The following is a 19,999-nucleotide window of genomic DNA, read 5'->3' as shown; positions in this document are numbered from 1 at the left end:
TCAGTAAAAGATGTCTATCATATATTCTTATGGGTGCAGATCAGCTTCCTAATGAGATTTATTCATATGTAGTTTGAAGTAAATCAGTGTGTGTATGGCGAACATTTAACAAGAGAATTCATACAAAGGACAATTTAGTGCGGAGAGGAGTAATTTTGTCCAACTTGGTTTAGTGCTTATGCGGTTGCGGCAAAGAGGAAATGTTTAATCATCTTTACTGGGAGTTTGACATTTTTTTTTGTAGTATTTAGAATCTCGTTCATCGCTGGTTGGACATGTTTACGGTTGTTCCTGCAGATTTTAGGTGTCATGCGCAACAATTTAATTTTTCACTTTGTTTATGATACACCACAACTTTGTAATAGTTATTCTTACTTTCATCATCTTTATTATTTTGACTCTTTATATTAATTATCTTTAGACACATCTGGTACATAATGAGGAGGATTTTTAATATATTTTATTTTAGCTTTTTGGAAGAAAAAAAAAAAAATATATATATATATATATATATATATATATAATTTGGTCATAATATCCTAAAAAAATTGATGATAGTATATTAAAAATTTGACTCGAATCTTGATGATGAATTAATATAAATATATCCTCTCAAAAATATATATATAAAAAATTGGTCAACTACCTTATGGATAGGACTCACACATTTTTTGTAAAAGAAAAAATGACTCACATTTAAATGTGAATAAGTGAAGAGTACGCGGTTTTTCAACCTCTATATAATATTGTCCTTCTAGTTAACGATTGAATGCTTACGGGACAAATATATCATATTTTTATAAAATAAAAATAAAAACTTAAATATATATCAAATTGCCCTTCTAGTTTGATGGATATTATTTTTTTTTATGGTGTTTAGGATTCGAACCCCAAACCTTGATACTATGCATTATCTTTGTCAGTTGAGCTAAGCGTACGAGACTTGTAAGACATTAATTACCATGAAAGATCATTAATTGAATTTTCTTTTCTTAAGGAAGCTATTTTTATTGTTGATAAAGATCGTTTTTTTTTTTGGATAAGACTGAGATATTGATTCATGCAATATTGAACTCCTTTGTTTGGATAAGACTGAGATATATATTCCCATTTAGAAAAAGTGTTTTGTTTAATCAACACATTACTTATCCGCTGGAATAACCTTCACTTTAAAAAACCTTATCATCATCATTAATAATAGTTGACTGCGATGATGATTTACTGCCAAACTACCTAATAGTTGCTGGAATATGGTAACCACTCTGGCTATACAATCACACATAGAAATTGGTAGAGAAATTACTAGAGTTAATTATTTTCCAGGAACATTTTGGTCAATTACCATTAATTATTCTTATGGAGGAGTAAATTTTCTGCAAATAGTACTTTCGAAAATGCCAAACGCCAAACACATGATTTTTATATCTCATAACTTGAACCAAACGGCAGTTAATGTCCTTTATTCTCTTTCAAATATGTTTCCTAGCAATTCTACTTTAAAGTCCTCTTGAAGTTTGTAGACTTAACATTGAACAAGTTAAGCACATATGTATAAAATTTAGAGTAAAGTTAACATTCAACAAGTTTGTGGTACTTTTCCAAGATGTTGGGAAATTATTCTCATACATGATGCACAAATTGACAATAATATTTGACGCTGTAAAGTGACTTATGACTTTGTACAAACGTTAAAGAATGACTAATAGATTTAAAGAGTCGTCAATGTTGTACATGTAATCAGGGCCGGCCTTGAGGGGGTGCAAACAGCTCTACTGCGCTGAACCTCCAAATTTTGGAGGCCCAATTTTTATTTTATTTTTTTATATATGCTGCATGTAAATAAATAATATATAGAAGCGGCGTGATCAAAAAATTGGATAAGCAAATATAGCTGAGCGGAATGAATGGGAGTTTGCACTATCTAGGTCATGGGTTCAACACCCATTACTTAATTTTTATGTTCCTTTTTTCTTCTTTCTTTAATGAATTTTTCATTCTCAAAGCCGAGCCTCCGAATTCTCATGAACGGCCCTGCATGTAATGCACGTTAAGACCAGAAAAGCTAAGACAAGGCACGGCTATGAATAGGGTGTAAGGTTTAATTTGTATGCGCCATTCCTGTATAATTGTGTTATACTGTATTACATTGCATCTAATCATGTATTACCACATCATTTAATCAATATGATAAGACATATGTTTTCAAATTGCACTCAACAATATACGCATCCAATTTTCCATGAAGGAATCAATCACAGAGATAGACTCACCATATATTTGGTTGATTGTTGAAAAATAAGGGAATAAAAACTTATATAACCTTTATGGGTCCAATGCAGAGTTCAATATTTAAGGAAAAAAGGTGACACACCAATATCTATTATCCATACGCAAATTTGGAAGCGGAAATACTTGAAGTGGCTGTTCGTTTTTTAATAGAAGACTCGCCCCACCAAAAGGCACTGTGTCTGGTTGTATATTAGTGTGTTTCTGACTCACCACACAACTAAGATGCTAAACTTGCTTAAGATTGAACTGAGATATCCGTTGCTTATTTTCCAAATGCATGGCATTATCTATATGTTGTGACTTAGAAAATGCATCTACCATAATATTGTTAATAACACCTATGTTTAATCATGTGTAGCAGAAAATAAAATATTGTTGAGTATTTGTATTGGCTGCATTATTGCTAAAATAAATATTATTTGTGTTGTTGGAACCAATGTTCCAACATGTATTTAGGCATCTCTGTAAGATGTTGGATATTATGTTCCAACATCCTGGCACAGTTCAGTGTGCCTGAGGTCATGTCTCTTTGTACGCGCGCCCTTTATTGTTTAAGGAAACAATATTTCCTTATCTTATTGATCAAGCAACGCGCATATCTTTACAGAATCAGTCGTGGAATATTCCTAAAGTAGTATTTATTTTTTAGGAAAAATTTGTTATTGATTTGGACGATCCTAGCGACATTTTAGGACTTTACATATTTGTCTCTGATTCTGTTTTGCAGATTAGCTGAACCGATCTGCTTTGTTCTGAAGCCCAACTAAAGTATTTGACCCGAGCTGCTTCAGTATAATATAAGTGAGACTTCAAGACCTAATGAACTATTCAAGCCGTCATTCTAAAAGTTTAGATTTTTAAGATTTTGAGTCTACATGTGCTCTACTCTTGTATCCTGCTGATGCAAGTTTAGAACCTTTATTGTGAGCCTTTCTCGTATCGTCTGTGATACATGTTTAGGACTGTGTGTTGAGTTTGATACTTTTGTGTACTACACCAAACCTTGTAAGCAAGGTGTTAGTTGTTGTGTTTAAAGATAACTTCATCCTTGAGTTTGTGCTTAGGTCTGATAGGTCACAGGGGCTGTGACTGAACATAAGATAGAGATGGGATCTCAGATCTAGGAGTTCCTAGGTTGAAGTATATACGAGTAAACAAGGAGTTTGTTGAGTCCTATAGAATACGGACTACACTAGTTGATTTCCTTCCTGACGTGGTAGCCCCCAGAGTAGGTGAGTTTGTTACCGAACTGGGTCAACAAACTCACAGTGTTCTTTACTTTCTTGTCATTTATTTTCTTGTTTTGATTTCTGTTTATTTCGTGATGTTGGAACATTTAAGGGAACGTTATAAACGTTGAAACATCTTACAGAACTAATTAAAACAAGTGCGCTTTAATTTTCAAATATCTCCATTAACAAACTTCACATTGTTCTTTGAAAGCAGCACCTTCTTCGTTGTATTTTGATCCATTCAATGGAAAGCAAATAAGACCATGCTTGGAAAATTTTGAGGATCAACTGCTTCTAGCCGACTTTGATCTATGACTGAAGAACTCAGAAACAAGGAACAAAAAAAAAGGAACCTAAGGACTACGAAAAACTTTTTAGAACTGGAGAAGCATACTACCAGCTTATTATCTTGTAAATAAATCATTAGAATGAGTAGTTAAAATTAAAAATTGAATATATTGATTGAGAATAGCTAATACAAATCATGTATTTATACAAAAGAAATTACAAAATATTACAAAAGAATTTTAATTATATGCTATACAAAAGTCATTCAAAGAAGCCAATTTAAGTTAACATCAACATGAAGAACCTCTATCTTCATATTGGGAAGCATATGCTGAAAATCTTCCCATGTAGCAGCCGTCTCTTCATCGCAGGTTATCGTCTTCAAATTCTGAAGATTGAAAACTGAGAATGGCAATTCAATACCTGCACAACTTGCCATGTACAGATTTCTTAGATTGCAAAGATTACCAAATTCCTCAGGTAAACTTGAAAGGCTGATGCAGTTTGAAATGTCAAGATGTCTTAGATTTAACAGCTTTCCAATGGAAGTCGGTATAGCTTCCAAGTCAGTACATGAACTGAGGCTTAGAAGTTCCAAATTCTCCAATTTTCCAATATCTTGGGGAAGTGAAAAAAGCTTGTGGCAATTAGTAACATTGAGCTTCTTTAGTGAGATGATATCACAGATACCAGTTGGAAATACCACCAAATCTTTGCAGTAATCAATGTTCAATTCTTCTAGGTTTGCAAATGCATCTGAAATTAGGATGCTACCCTTTTCAAAAGCCAGTATTGTGTTACACATGTAGAGAGATAGTTTTTTCAAATTCTTCAATGTGCCGAAGGAAGGGACCGAAATTCGCTCTAGTCTGATTCTTTCCAGGTTCTGTAAAGAACCGAGAAGCTCAATGTTGTTCAGTTTAGAAGGATGGAAACCGTAGTTTGTGATTATCAGAACTCTTAGTTTACTCATTTTTGCAATCCACTCGGGTAATGAGTACTGCTTGGTATGAATATTTAAAATCAGAACCTCGACCTGAGCTGGTTGCATTTGAGACCAATCGAACGCACATGTTTCATCTGCAAATGTGAAAATCAAGCGATCAATTGCGGAAAAGGAATGAATAACAGATTGCAAAAAAATTTCAATAGCATTTTTTAGATGGTCAAAGTTAGAAAAAGGGAGTATAAGTATTACTAACCAGCTGATACCGACAATATACGGGCAGTGAGCTGTTGAGGATTCCGTTTAACACACAATCTCATAAACTTTGACAATATACAGGTCATCAAGCCTTGCTGCTTCTCCGCGAGCCCACTTTTATTTTTATTAATGTCAATAATCAGTCTTTTTCTTTGCTCAAATGGTTCCTTGGTGCTTTGGTAAATTCCAAGTTCTCTTAGAATATCATGAAGGATGATGAAGTGATTATTGTAGTTGTTATCGTCCGTGTCACTTGCATTTTTCCTGGTAAATGAGCAGAGGTTAATTAGTTACTTAAAAGATAAAAAATTATTTGACAGGATTTATGTAGAGTATCATTCATGTGAGATATTTAACAATTTAAGTAGCCTAGAAGAAAATATAATAATAATAATAATAGTCGTAGTACCTTGGTATTATGACATTAGCCAAATTCATGATGCCTAATTTGTTGATGATTTCCATTGCTTGTATTCCGTTGTCATCTAGTCTATACAGCTCTGCCCACATATCAACGAGAGCAGCGACAGGAATTCTATGGTCTTCGGGAAATAAGGCTATGTCCATGAAGCACTCCATGATTGTAGGATTATCTTCCAAAACATCAAAGATCTTTTGGAGGCGAATAAGTAATTTGGTATTAGAATCAAGAAGAGAATGACCTTGTGCTAGTTCTTTCCCTATCTTTCGCCACAAGTCACGAGGCCGATTTTCGTGGTTGAGAAGCTCAAGAATTTCTCTTGGCTTATAAAGTGTTTCTTCAACATCATTTACAATAAGAGATTGGTTCTCATCAACAACATAGGAATCATTCTCAGAAGAACATTTGCATGCACTTTCTCCTGCATCATTTTCTTCTATTAGACTATTTATTTCCTCTCTGGGGTGATCCAAATGATCATTGTATTGCTTTATGTCTTGAACCACAGGAGATAAATCCTTTCGTGCTTTTTGAAGTATTTGAGATATTTTGTTCAAGACATCATGAAATTGAAATCTTGTTGTAAGGGTAATAATGTGTGTAGCGCTACTCATGAATTTGTTCCTTCCTTTGTTGTAATCTAATAACAAACACAATGCAAGTTATGAAAGGCTGAAAAATTCAATGTTGGTTGCGTGAGTATGTTTAGAAGATGAAAAGTACGATGTTGTTTGTAGTATAGTATATCGAACCTTAACAATTGTTGTTGTAGTACGATGTTTTGAAATTGAAACTTTTGATGTGTAAAACTTGGTATTTATAGTTTCGTTTACCCCTTAAAGGAAAAATCATTGCTTTCTTCTGTCTCTTTCCGTCACATTGCGTACAATTTTCGCTATTGTTTCCCCTTAAATATTCCACACGTTTGGTTTGGTCTGCAAAGAAAAGTACAACTTGGTAAAAAATGAGTTATAAATTATTTAAATGTATTATTATTTAAAGGATACTTGGACATTAACCGGTGTTTGGTTCAAGTTATGGAATTTTGGTTTTGGATCTTCATGAAAAATTTCACCGCTTGTAATTTGAGCAAATTTAGGTTTACCTTCATTGTAATTTGAGCAAATTTCAGTTTACCCCTCATATCTTCGATTTTGTACGGTCAAAATTGATGAAGGTCCAAAATCAAAAAATTTCAAATTACAAGGAAGAAATCCAAAAAAAAAAACTTTTACAGAGGGTAAAATAGAAAATGACCTAAATTACAGGGGTTAAAACACTATTATTAACCCAATAAAAAATCATGTGTTTGTTGTTTGGCATTTTCGAAAGTAGAATTTGTAGAAAATGTACTCTTCCATAAGAATAATTAATGGTAATTAACGAAAATGTTCCTGGAAAATAACCCCAGTAATTCCTCTACCAATTTCTATGTGCGATTGTGTAGCCAGAGTGGTTACCATATTCCAGCAACCATTAGAATAATTAAGGTTTTTTTAAAGTGAAGGTTATTCCAGTGGATAAGCTAATGTGTTGGTTAAACAAAACACTTTTAAATGGGAATATATATCTCAGTCTTATCCAAACATAGCAGTTCAATATTGCATGAATCAATATCTCAGTCTTATCCAAACAAACGACCATTATCAACAATAAAAAATAGCTTCCTTAAGAAAAGAAAAAAAAGATAAATGATATGTGTAAAAATGAATTTGTGACAATTTTTTTGACAACTTTCTCTCTCGTATTCACATTATGTTTTACTTATCTTTGTTTTGGTTTTCGTGTTAATACCTATTTTTTCTTTGTAAAACTAAGTTGTCAAATAAGTTGTCAACCAAAGGATTGTTCAAATAACACATCTAAAAAAAAATAGTACCCATCATTAGAATGATAAATATTAGAATGATCAATGGTGGGAACGAGCTTCGAAGGAAATTGCGAGTGTTGTCGGTACTATGATAGATTTGGATGCCTCGACATGAAATAGGGCTTTCAGATACTATGCGACAAATTTTGGTGGACATTGACTTATCTAAAAGAGCCTATGATGAAATTCTTGTGGAACGGGAAGGTTTTGCCTTTAAGGTTGAAGTACAATATGAAAGGAGACCGCTCTTTTGCCATCACTGTTATGTCATTGGACATAATGTTTCGACTTGCAAGTGGTTGCACCCGGCAACTAAGGTGACTGACCATGGAAAGAAACCTATGGCGGCTGAACCACTTACTAAGAAACCTTCTCCTTGGCAGTACCGTAGTGATAGAGGTACTTCTACTTCAGGTACCATGCAATATGTTGATGTTGCAGACCCTTCAGCTTCAGCTACTATCATAGATACACCAAAACGGTCTACAACTAAAAACATTGCTCTTCCTAAGGATGTTTCGAGCAGCTCTTTCAGCTTTGCTTTGCAAAATGTTTCTGATGCAACTCCTCAGGGCGTGTTACCTCAATCAGCTATCCCCGTTTTGGAATTGGTTACCGGTGTTGTGCACGATGACGTGGACCCTCTTGAAGTAGAGAGAACGCATCAGGAATCTTAGGAGGAAAGTGTTCCAAAGCTTCTTGTCGCTGCTGCTCCGCTTTTGACTTATGTAGAGCACGTTGACGTGCATGAGAATTTTGATGGTGCTACCTTGGATTCGGTTAGGGAGGTGAGCTCTTCGGCAGTGCTGAACATTGTAGTGCACGAGGAAGTCACTGCCTCTTCTAAAGACATTCCCTCATCCACAGTTGTGCATCCACACAATATTGTGGTGCACACAGTCCCTACAACCCCGTTGGATGGTTCAGTTACACCAACTTGTCTCATTACTTCGGTTCCAGACCCCATCCCAGTAATCCCTGCCTTTGTTGCAGACTTGGTTCCCGTGGACAGCAACATAGGCACACAACTCTTGCTGACAGATGAACTCTTGCTGACAGATGATGTAGTACCAGCAGTTGTGGCCATTGTGTCTAGCTTGGCTCTGACTGCAAGTTCATTAGCCACGCATGAAGTTGGTATTGTGCAGCACAATAATCCAAGGATTCAACATGATATGAAGCTCCCGTCACTCTCCTCTTGTCAAAAAAGAAAAAAGAAAATTTAAAGAAACAACAATTTATAGAAAGCCGCCGTATAGAACCTGTTTTACGCGAGAGCCCTCGCCATCTGCCCAATGAATTTTTTTCTATTGGAATATAAGAGAGGCCTTGGTTGTTCATGGGGGACTTTTATCGGGAAGACAAGTTGACTAATATGGGATATGCACTACATGGTTCAGTTTGGTTGACGGCTTTACCTTCAGAATTGAACTTTGATTTCTTTCACGACAGATGTGGTCTGTCTAATTACAGATTCCCCTAGTTTGTTGATTTTCTTTTCCTTTTTCTTTCTTGTTTTGAGGGTTTTTGGTCTCCTCCCCTTTTATATACTCTTCCCCCTTTTTAAAATAAAAAATTGAGCATGGCGTCTTAGGATGGAGTTTCATCGGGATGTCAATCTAATTAGGATGTCGGTGCTACCTTTTGATGTATGTCCTTTCTCCTGATTTATCCAAAAAAATAAAGTTAAAATCATCAATTATTATCATATAGACGATCAAGTAATCTGAGAAAATCATCTTCCATTTGTTGGATAGCATTGTTTTTATAATTTTATAACAAACTTATGCTCATGCTTGTTTTATATTTTAGTTGATTAATTAAAAAGTTTTTAATAGTATTGTGCCCACACAAAAAAAAAAAAAAAAAACAGTAGAAACTTAAGTGTTTAAAACTCAATAAGTTGAGTAAAAAACCTATTATAAATTCACACAAAAAATGTAGAAACCAAAAATATCGGGAAGCCATGGTCTATGCTGCTATGGAATTCAAGCATGAATCTCGTGACCTTGTCTTCCAATAATTCCGAACTACTTTTGATGAAATTAAAGGTTAAAGTCATATACTTCCTCCATCCTTATATATAATTTTTTTTTTTTTTTTAACTCTTATAAAATATATTTGGTAGTGTAGTTAATATGTTCATTTTATGTATAAATTTATCTAAAATATCATTTGTATATATGTATATGTAGTAAAGTGTAAGTTATCATATTTCAAAACACCCAGTGGTATCAATTAGGAGTTTATTTGAAAAGGAAACGATAAATATATTTAATAATTTAAAAAAGAGATTTATATTTTGATACAAATTTTTAGTCAAATACCTCCTTCCGTCTTAAAATAATTGTTTCTTTAGAATTTTCTTTTTGTATAATTGTCACCGTAAAATAACAATACAACATTTGTTATTTTTTCCACTATTATACCTTTACATTTTCCACAAATAACTCCCCAAACCTACAAATTCTCCTTGAAAGATACCCTACAAATAAAATCACATTTCATTACAATAGCTCTTACTTATTATTACAGTGTGCCCGGTACAAACGTGAAGAATGGAGTTGGCCAGTTGGGGTTCTATTTTATTTTTATTAGTTTTATTTTTATCATTTTGCAATTTAGAGTTGGGAAAAGGTGGGGTTTTTCACAGTCCACAATTTCATTACGCGCTCGCTGCATTATTTTGATATTTTTTATTTTATTATTTTAGATGTCTATACCTACGGCCACTTCCGTAGGTAAAACATCAATACCTACAGTTTTCCATCCGTCGCTATAAACATCCGTAGTATATGGCAATATTCTTGTAGTCACATGATTTTTTATCCCATAACTTGAACCAAACGGCGGTTAACATCCTTTATTCTCTTTCAAATATTTTTCCTAGCAATTCTGCTTTAAAGTCCTCTTGAAGTTTGTACACTTGACTTAACATATATAACATTGAACAAGTTAAGGACATACCGACAAAATTTAGAGTAAAGTTAACATTGAACAAGTTTATGATAATTTTCCAAGAAGTTGGGAAGTTATTCTCATACATATGCACAAATTGAGAATTATGTTTGACACTCTCAAATTGAGATTTGAAGATTCGTCAATGTACATGTAATGCACGTCAAGACCAGAAAAGCTAAGACAAGGCACGACTATAAATAGGGTGTAACGTTAATTTGTATGTGTCATCCTTATATAGTTGTGTTACACTATGTTACATTGCATCCAATCATGTATTGCCACATCATTTAATAAATATGATAAGACATGTTTTCAAATTGCACTCATCAATGCATCCAATTTTCCATGAACGAACCAAATAGAGATGGATGTCATTATGTAATAGACAAGGTACTTCCAGATGAAATCACCACATATTTTGTCAAGTCTGAAGACCAATTGGTTGATATATTGAAAAATAGTTTGAAGACCAAAAATTTAAAAGTTTAAGGATAAGTTAAATAAATTTGAATTTAGTCGGGAATAAAAATGAAATTTAAGGATAGTTTAAGGATATGTTGAAAAATCACCTTTTTAAGGACTAAAAATGAAATTTGATTTATTTATATGCAATAAAAATTGATATCACCTTTATAGGTCCAATGCACAGAGTTCAATATTTAAGGAAAAAAGGTGACACCAATATCTATAATCCATAGGCAAATTTGGAAGGGGAAATACTCGAAGTGGTTGTTCGTTATTTTAGTAAAAGACTCACCAACAAAAGGAACTGTGAGTGTGTATTTATATATTTTGATCCATTCAATGGAAAGCAACAAAGACCATGCTTGACAAATTTTGAGGATCAACTGCTTCTTGCCGACTTTGATCTATGATTGAAGAACTCAGAAACAGGGAACCAAAGGACTACAAAAAGCTTTTTAGAGTTGGAGAAGCATAGAAGGATTTACTACCACCTTATTAGAATGTAAATAAATCAATAGAATGAGCTGATAAAAAAATTAAAAATTGAATTTATTGATTGAGAATAGCTAATACAAATCATGTATTTATACAAAAAGAAATTACAAAATATTACAAAAGAATTTTAATTATATGCTATACAAAAGTCATTCAAAGAAGCCAATTTAAGTTAACATCAACATGAAGAACCTCTATCTTCATATTGGGAAGCATATGCTGGAAATCTTCCCATGTAGCAGCCGTCTCTTCATCGCAGGTTATCGTCTTCAAATTCTGAAGATTGACAACTGAGAATGGCAATTCAATACTTGCACAACTTGCCATGTCCAGATTCTTTAGATTGCACAAATTACCAAATTCCTCAGGTAAACTTGAAAGGCTGATGCAGTTTGAAATGTCAAGATGTTTTAGATTTAACAGCTTTCCAATGGAAGTCGGTATAGCTTCCAAGTCAGTACATGAACTGAGGCTTAGAAGTTCCAAATTCTCCAATTTTCCAATATCTTGGGGAAGTGAAGAAAGCTTGTGGCAATTAGTAACCCTGAGCTTCTTTAGTAAGAAGATATCACAGATACCAATTGGTAATACCACCAAATCTTTGCAGTAATCAATGTTCAATTCTTCTAGATTTGGAAATGCATCTGAAATTAGGATGCTACCCTTTTCAAAAGCCAGTATTGTGTTACACATGTAGAGAGATAGTTTTTTCAGATTCTTCAATGTGCCGAAGGAAGGAACGTAAATCCGCTCTAATCTGATTCTTTCCAGGTTCTGTAAAGAACCGAGAAGCTCAATGTTGTTCAGTTTAGAAGGATGGAAATCGTAGTTTGTGATTATCAGAACTCTTAGTTTACTCATTTTTGCAATCCACTCGGGTAATGAGTACTGCTTGGTATGAAGATTTAAAATCAGAACCTCAACCTGAGCTGGTTCCATTTGAGACCAATCGAACGCACATGTTTCATCTGCAAATGTGAAACTCAAGCGATCAATTGCGGAAAAGGAATGAATAACAGATTGCAAAAAAATTTCAATAGCATTTTTTAGATGGTCAAAGTTAGAAAAAGGGAGTATAAGTATTACTAACCAGCTGATACCGACAATATACGGGCAGTGAGCTGTTGAGGATTCCGTTTAACACACAATCTCATAAACTTTGACAATATACAGGTCATCAAGCCTTGCTGCTTCTCCGCGAGCCCACTTTTATTTTTATTAATGTCAATAATCAGTCTTTTTCTTTGCTCAAATGGTTCCTTGGCGCTTTGGTAAATTCCAAGTTCTCTTAGAATATCATGAAGGATGATGAAGTGATTATTGTAGTTGTTATTGTCCGTGTCACTTGCATTTTTCCTGGTAAATGAGCAGAGGTTAATTAGTTACTTAAAAGATAAAAAATCATTTGACAGGATTTATGTAGAGTATCATTCATGTGAGATATTTAACAATTTAAGTAGCCTAGAAGAAAATATAATAATAATAGTCATAGTACCTTGGTATTATGACATTAGCCAAATTCATGATGCCTAATTTGTTGATGATTTCCATTGCTTGTATTCCGTTGTCATCTAGTCTATACAGCTCTGCCCACATATCAACGAGAGCAGCGACAGGAATTCTATGGTCTTCGGGAAATAAGGCTATGTCCATGAAGCACTCCATGATTGTGGGATTATCTTCTAAAACATCGAAGATCTTTTGGAGGCGAGTAAGTAAATCAGTATTAGAATCAAGAATAGAATGACCTTGTGATAGTTCTTTCCCTATCTTTCGCCACATGTCACGAGGCCGATTTTTGAGTGATGTAGCAATTACTTTAATGGTAAGCGGTAAACCTTGACAACTTCTAACAACCTGCAATTCATTGCAAGCAAATTTGGTCAGTAATCAAATGATTATAACTTAGGCTTCTTTCTATTTGACATCAATCTGAAGCGTGTCAATGCTACATAATAGATAACGCTCATATGTTAGAAAGTAAGAACAAGTACCTTTTCGACAAGATTTTTGTTGATGATATCTGAACTATTTTTTTCCATCTGAGCATAATGATGGAAAAGCGTCACTGCTTCTTCATGAGCAAGAGGTTTTAAGATACATGTTGTGCTAAACCTTGGAAATGCAACTCTTGAGGTCACCAGAATTTTGAAATCTGATATCTGGAATTGAATTTTCTCAACAAGGGGCTCTGAGATTGGCCAAACATCATCCAGAACCAACAATAGTGGACTTCCCTCAACTTTCTTCAACAGAAGTCCTAACCTATTGACAGCATCTTCATCACTTTGAAACTCAGGCACTGGATATCCACAATGTTGATGTATTCTCTCTACAATAGTCTTCAGCATGGGTGTTTTTGAGAAGGTGACAAATATAATGTTTTCCTTGAATTTACCTAGTAAAACCAAAGACAGATTGTAAGACAAAAGAAGTTAATGTCTTTTACATTTAACATGCTCAACTAAATGAACACTTGACAGAAAAGAAGGTTAATTAATCTAATTCAAAGAAAAATGCTTCTTTAATATGTTAAATCGTCATTTGCAGGGAATAGCCTACAATGTTTTCCTATGATGTAATTTGGAAAATAATGAACCGCTCCTAAACATAATATTCTCTAAGGACAAACTATCTGCAATCAATGAGAATGAATACAGCTTTAAGCTGCTCTACACATAAGAAATATTTATATGAAAAAATTCTTATGTCCTTATTTCCATCCATTCTTTACTAAAAAAACATCCATATATTATTGAGTACCATCTAAGGCAATGATATATATAATTCATGTATAAGTTCATGTTTAGAATCAAATTGAATTTGGCAAAATTATGGTGGCAGCGTAATTTTTTCTTTCAAGTTTTCATGATTCTGTCTAACACACTGCTAATCCAAACATGCATGAGATAAGGCAAAAAGGATTTATGACTTACCATTAACTTCTTCATCCCAACAAAGCTTTGTAGCCAGAGTGGTTTTCCCCAATCCTCCTAAACCAGTCAACACAAGTGTGGAGCTACCACCCCTCAGAAGCTCCATTTTCAACTTGCTAAATGGTATATCCAACCCAACAGTGAATTTTTGATTTTCAGGAACATTGAAAGGACGCTTGAAAAGTTGTCCATCTTCATTGAATTCATGGTTGAGAAGCTCAAGAATTTCTCTGGTCTTATAAAGCGTCTCTTCAACATCATTTACAGTAAGAGATTGGTTCTCCTCAACAACATAGCCATAGGAATCATTCTCAGAAGAACATGTACATGCACTTTCTCCTGCATCATTTTCTTCTATCAGACTATTTATTTCTTCTCTGGGGTGATCCAAATGATCATTGTATTGCTTTATATCTTGTACAACGGGAGATAAATCCTTTAAGATTAACCTCAATGATCGCCTTGAACTTTGGTTCTTTTGTGCTTTTTGAAGAATTTGAGATATTTTGTTCAAGACATCATTAAATTGAAATCTTGTTGTAAGGGTAATAATGTGTGTAGCGCTACTCATGAATTTGAGATTCCTTCTTCTGTTTTTGCCTGTCTGTGTTCTTTAGAAATGAAAGTTTAGAATAATTGTTGTAGTAGAATGTTTTGAAATTGAAACTTTGGATGTGATACAAACCCTATTTATAGTAGTATCAAGAATGGAATGGTACCGTGTTCTTTTTTATCTCTTTCCGGCACATTACGTACTAATCTTCGTTATTCTTTCCTTTCTTTGTCTTTTTTTACTTAAATATTCGGAACGCTGTTTTGTAAGAAAGAAACAAACTTGGTAATGTGTGTACTCGTTAAAATATGGTTTTTTTATGTTAACGTGTGGCATTATTCAGTAGGCCATTTCACCATAAAAATAAACAAATGTACAATTCATACCATGTTTTGTTTATTCTTTTACGCCGCGATTGTACATTGTATTTGACATTATTATTTTAAAATATTGACGATCATTCATGAAACTTATCTAAAACTAATCATATTTATTAAATTTGAAATATTCAAATAAGATACATGTATATATTTTTGGCCATTATATCCGTCAAATAATTCAACTACAAATATTAGATTAGATGCATCAAAGAATTACACTACACTCTTTTTAGCGCACTCTCTCTTATATTCATTCTCATATTTGTGACACTCATATGGGTTTCACAACTTTATGTATGATCTATTTCTAATATATGGTATTTACATGAATTTTATCCATTAAAAAAATAGATATTTAAGAAAATGTAGAAAGAGAGTGTTTTATAGCACTCCTCTACAATAGAATAAGGTACCCAACCAATCACTTTTAAGTCATTTATGCTATTCATTTTAGGCATTGAACATGTCCTTGCTCAACTCATTAGGGTTGTTTCTGAGTTACAAGATCACAACGCATAAATTAAAATTAGGTCTTGTTAATGAGCACTCTTTAAGCATATTAAATTTAGTAAGTATTGTTTTAAAAATTCAACTATTACAATTTCAAATGCACTCAATACACAACTTTTCATAAATAACTTACTAATTAAAGTGTTTAAAGAGTGTCTCGGGGCACTTGTTAATATTTCCCATTAAAATTCTAGATGATTCAAATGTCTTCATTGTTAATTAATTCCTGACACTTTTGCTCCCCGTGTGTTTTTATTTGAGTACGTATTGGTCGCTAGGTCACAGACAGGGCAGGCCCATTATGTCAAGAGACCTAAAACAAATTTAATAATGAGGCCTTTTGAAATTTAAAAGAAAAATAACACAATACTTATTAAAAGCATAATAAATTAAATTTTGTTGAATCCAGAATTTGACTTAAGACCAAAAGGATTGGAGGCCTTAAAATTGACCAAAAGGATTGGAGGCCTTAAATTTGTTCTTTTGTGGTCGCAATATTTAATTAAATTAGTAATCGTGTTAATCTTTAGAATATTTGCATGTGCTAGTTTTCTTGTAAGAAACACTTCATAACATTATCCACCGGAATAACCTTGCAAAAACTTATGAAGGTGCTCCGTAGTGGTTGATGATCACTGCAAATTAGTTGCCAACTACCTTTCATTGCTATATATTTGCTGGAATTATGCTACTCTTTGCTACAATCGTACATAGAAAATGGGCTGGAATTGCTGAGTTATTTCCAAGAACATTTTGGTCAAGTACCAATAATTTTTCTTAAGGAATACATTTTCCACAAATAGCAATATTGAAAATGCCAAAGATACGTGATATTTTATTACATGACTTGAACCAAATGACAGGTACTTTTTCTTTCAAATTTTTCATAGCAATTTCTGCCCTAGACTTGACCTAATATTATAAAATTGAAGTTGACTTAGTACTGGTATATATGGATAAAATTTCCAAGATGTTTGGAAATCACTCTCATACGCGGAAAATAAGTTTAGAAAACTTAATTGACCCGGTCTTATGAACTTTGAAGACTCGTCAAAGCTGCTGTAATTGCACCAAGACCATAAAAGCTTTAGTCAAGGCAAGGCTATAAAGTGTCACATGGGTTAATTCCATATTGGAGTAGGGGTGTCAAAACCAAAATCAATGATCCTATTGGAACACAAACAAAACTCAATATTTCTGATGCAGCCACTGCTATAACGTGTTCTAGTGGAATAACTATTCTCCACAGTGTCATCCACCTCATTGATCTCCAATACATAGAACATAAAAATATGTTCTTGTTTGCTAAGAACACTAAGAAAGAACAGACATTGATGATGCTCTTGTAAGCTCGCATGAGATAAAAAAGACATGTTCGACGATATCTATTATTTGATCACAAACTTATATATTACTCCTATTTCGTTAGCTTATAGTTTTTTTTTTTCATATGCTATTTTAATAGCGTTTGAACTTATAGCATATCATATTTTCATTCGTTTTTCTCTTTTATCTAAAATATTTTTTTTTTTATCATTTATAATTTATTATAATTTAAAATAAAATATATATGTTTTAAATGGTTTTTTGAAAAGGACAAAAAGATCATATATTAAAAATGCACAATCAAAACACAATGAGTGTTATGATCAAAATTTTACACATTTAACCGATACAAAAACAACACCAGAAACAACTTTGTATCCTAACCAAATCAACAAATAACTCAAAATCAAATTACAGATTAATCATTCCTAAACATTTGAGTGGTTGAGTACTCCATTGATAGAATTCATATGAAAAATCTTTAGCTTTTTGAGATAGAGGGATCGTAGCTTATAATCTCGCATGAGATTAAAAAAAAAAACTTGTTTGGTACAGTTATTTTATTACAAACTTATATTTTATTTCGTTAGCTTATAGTTTTTTGGGTTAATTATTCAAATTGACAATGTAATATACGTAAAGTCTGAAAATGACCATGTAAAAATAAAAACATATATTTTAACCCTGTAATTTGAAATTCATCTTATTTTTGACCCTCTAATGTACGCTAAGTCCAAAAAAGTGATTTAGAGGATGAATATTTTCATGATCTTTGGCAGGAATGTTTAGGATGTTAAAATATGACTTTACGCAAAAAAATTACATGGTTGTATAAGAAATTCATAATTTGGGGCATCGAAAATTCATAATTAATCTTTCCTTAGTCGAAAAATTATTTTTTTTTTGTCGAAAATCGTATTTTAATGTCTTAAATATGACTGCAAAAAATTATGAAAAAAATTCAACCTTTGTGTCACTTTTTTGGACTTCACATATATTATAGGGTCAAACATATGAAGAATCTCAAATTACAAGGTTAAAATACGTGCTTTTATTTGTACAGAGTCATTTTTCAGACTTCGCCTATATTACATGGTCAATTTGAACAATTAACCCTAATTTTTTTTTTCATTTTTATCTTTTATCTAAAATCAATTTTTTATCATTTATAATTTATTACAATTTAAAATAAAATATATATGTTTTAAATGATTTTTTGAAACGGACAACAAGATCATATATTAAAGGCTTAATTGCAATTTTGGACTCCTATCTTTCCAAAAGTTGCGGTTATGGACCCTAACTAATTTAAATACAAAACAGTCCCCTATGTTTTGATTCTTTGGCAGTTTTGGACCCCCGGTCCATTGTTGACTCGGTCAACGCTGACGTGGCACCCTAAGTGAGGTGCCACGTGTCAAATTTTTTTTTTTTTTTTTGTCTTGGGGGTCCAAAACTGCCAAAGAATCAAAACATAGGGGGCTGTTTTGTATTTAAATTAGTTAGGGGTCCATAATCTCAACTTTTGGAAAGATAGGGGTCCAAAAGTACAATTAAGCCTATATTAAAAGGGCACAATTAAAACCCAAGGAATGCTATGATCGAAAGGTCAGACAGTTACCCGATAAAAAAACAACAGCAAAAACAACCGTGTATCCTAGACAATCAATAAATAACTGAAAATCAAATTACAGATAAATCTTTCTTAGACATTTAAGTTGTTGATTGTTTCATTAATAGAATTCATATGAATTTTTTTTAGCTTTTTGACTTAAGTTAAGATCATACCAAAAGTTTTACCATGTCTAAGGATGTAAGAGTTAAACAACCGTGATTATCAAACACCACATAGTTATGATGTTATGGTGCTTTTAATGGACCAAATGCATGCCAAACAAATTGCATGAAAGAGCTCCTTCACTTTGCTTCCTTTGAAAAACCAAACCTATGAGCTAAACCACAATACTAAAGCAATTATTTGTCATTACGTATAATTTATAACCAAGATAAAACATTCATTCATAACTTTTCAGAACCCGAATAATGAAAGAACAAATAATTAGCACTTTCATTCATATTACAACGACCCACACAAAAAAAAAAAAAAAAAATTGAAACTAAATTTTGCATCCTTTTTGAAGTAGACTATATTTGATTGGAATACGGTTATGAAGTAATCTCCGTGCAAACAATAAAATCTTCAAAGGAACTAAAGCATTCTAGATGACTTTATACATGTTATATCTTTAAAATTAGACATCAACTTATAAGCTTCTTTAGCAGAATACATGCCATCAGAATTAAGATCTCAAACACAGGCATCTTTCCACATTATCCTTCAATGAAATATTAGACAACAAAACCTTACAGTCATCCACCAACGCAACCTCCTACACAAACAAATGTTTTATCCACCTCCAACAACCTCCCTTAACATCAATGTCTAACATCATATCCCTCAATGAAACGTTTTTCTTTGCAAAATTAAACAATCTACGAAAGCACTCCTTAGCTACACCTCCACCCAATCACGCTGCATGTCAATGAAGGTGAGAAAAACATGGGGGATGTTAAATTGTGTTATCTTTTGCTGAAAATTCTTTTCTAACATAAAACTAATAAGAGTTAAGAAAAGAAAGCAATTAAGGAAGATAAATTCAACACAAATATTTATTCGGATTCACCCTACAACTTGGGATTATGTCTAATCACCTCATACTTGAGAGATTTTTCCACTATAAACAACCTTTATAACAAAATATTTAGACACACAAATCTAAATTTCTTGCCATTCCTCGAAGACTTTCTACAATTCAAGAAGATTACACTTTACAATAAAATTGTTCTTTGTTTAGACTTCAGTTTCAAAAATTGGTAAACTAAATTGAATTCTAAACACTTAAGAAATTCGAAGATAAGCATTGTAAGAATTTTTCTAAGTGTGTTTTTGTGCTTGAGAATTGATCAGAGTTTTGGCACAATTGAAAGCATGTAGTTGTGTATACTTCTTCAAAGACTCAGGGTCCTTAAAATGCAATAAATAAAGGTATGTTAGTGAAAATGAATAAT

At 32.9% G+C, this 19,999-nt stretch overlaps 2 protein-coding genes across 2 annotated transcripts; both read right to left on the bottom strand.

The window, feature by feature from the left end:
• Positions 1–3,957: 3,957 nt before the first annotated feature.
• On the bottom strand, positions 3,958–6,204 carry LOC11406742 (probable disease resistance protein At5g66890). The gene is made up of 3 exons (XM_003629506.4): positions 5,423–6,204; positions 5,012–5,277; positions 3,958–4,889 (listed from the first exon to the last, which is right to left on the bottom strand). Exons 1-3 carry the CDS (start codon positions 6,046–6,048, stop codon positions 4,075–4,077), a joined length of 1,707 nt encoding a protein of 568 aa, XP_003629554.1. The 5' UTR covers positions 6,049–6,204; the 3' UTR covers positions 3,958–4,074.
• A 5,051-nt stretch (positions 6,205–11,255) lies between these two features.
• On the bottom strand, positions 11,256–14,837 carry LOC120575717 (probable disease resistance protein At5g66900). Its single transcript, XM_003629504.4, has 5 exons — positions 14,162–14,837; positions 13,220–13,623; positions 12,721–13,082; positions 12,316–12,581; positions 11,256–12,193 (listed from the first exon to the last, which is right to left on the bottom strand). Exons 1-5 carry the CDS (start codon positions 14,730–14,732, stop codon positions 11,379–11,381), a joined length of 2,418 nt encoding a protein of 805 aa, XP_003629552.1. The 5' UTR covers positions 14,733–14,837; the 3' UTR covers positions 11,256–11,378.
• Positions 14,838–19,999: the final 5,162 nt, after the last annotated feature.

This window comes from Medicago truncatula, chromosome 8, assembly GCF_003473485.1.
Source record: "Medicago truncatula cultivar Jemalong A17 chromosome 8, MtrunA17r5.0-ANR, whole genome shotgun sequence".
Taxonomy (NCBI): domain Eukaryota; kingdom Viridiplantae; phylum Streptophyta; class Magnoliopsida; order Fabales; family Fabaceae; genus Medicago; species Medicago truncatula.
This window is presented reverse-complemented; position numbering and strand designations above follow the sequence as displayed.

What these genes read in the sequence shown, in the direction of transcription:
- LOC11406742 (XM_003629506.4), bottom strand. Translation starts at nt 6,048, where the DNA reads ATGAGTAGCGCTACACACATTATTACCCTTACAACAAGATTTCAATTT. An exon ending in GCTAATGTCATAATACCAAG is followed by an intron (nt 5,278 to 5,422) that starts GTACTACGACTA and finishes CTCATTTACCAG; the next exon opens with GAAAAATGCAAGTGACACGG. An exon ending in TATATTGTCGGTATCAGCTG is followed by an intron (nt 4,890 to 5,011) that starts GTTAGTAATACT and finishes TCACATTTGCAG; the next exon opens with ATGAAACATGTGCGTTCGAT.
- LOC120575717 (XM_003629504.4), bottom strand. Translation starts at nt 14,732, where the DNA reads ATGAGTAGCGCTACACACATTATTACCCTTACAACAAGATTTCAATTT. An exon ending in TTGGGATGAAGAAGTTAATG is followed by an intron (nt 13,624 to 14,161) that starts GTAAGTCATAAA and finishes TGGTTTTACTAG; the next exon opens with GTAAATTCAAGGAAAACATT. An exon ending in ACAAAAATCTTGTCGAAAAG is followed by an intron (nt 13,083 to 13,219) that starts GTACTTGTTCTT and finishes AATGAATTGCAG; the next exon opens with GTTGTTAGAAGTTGTCAAGG.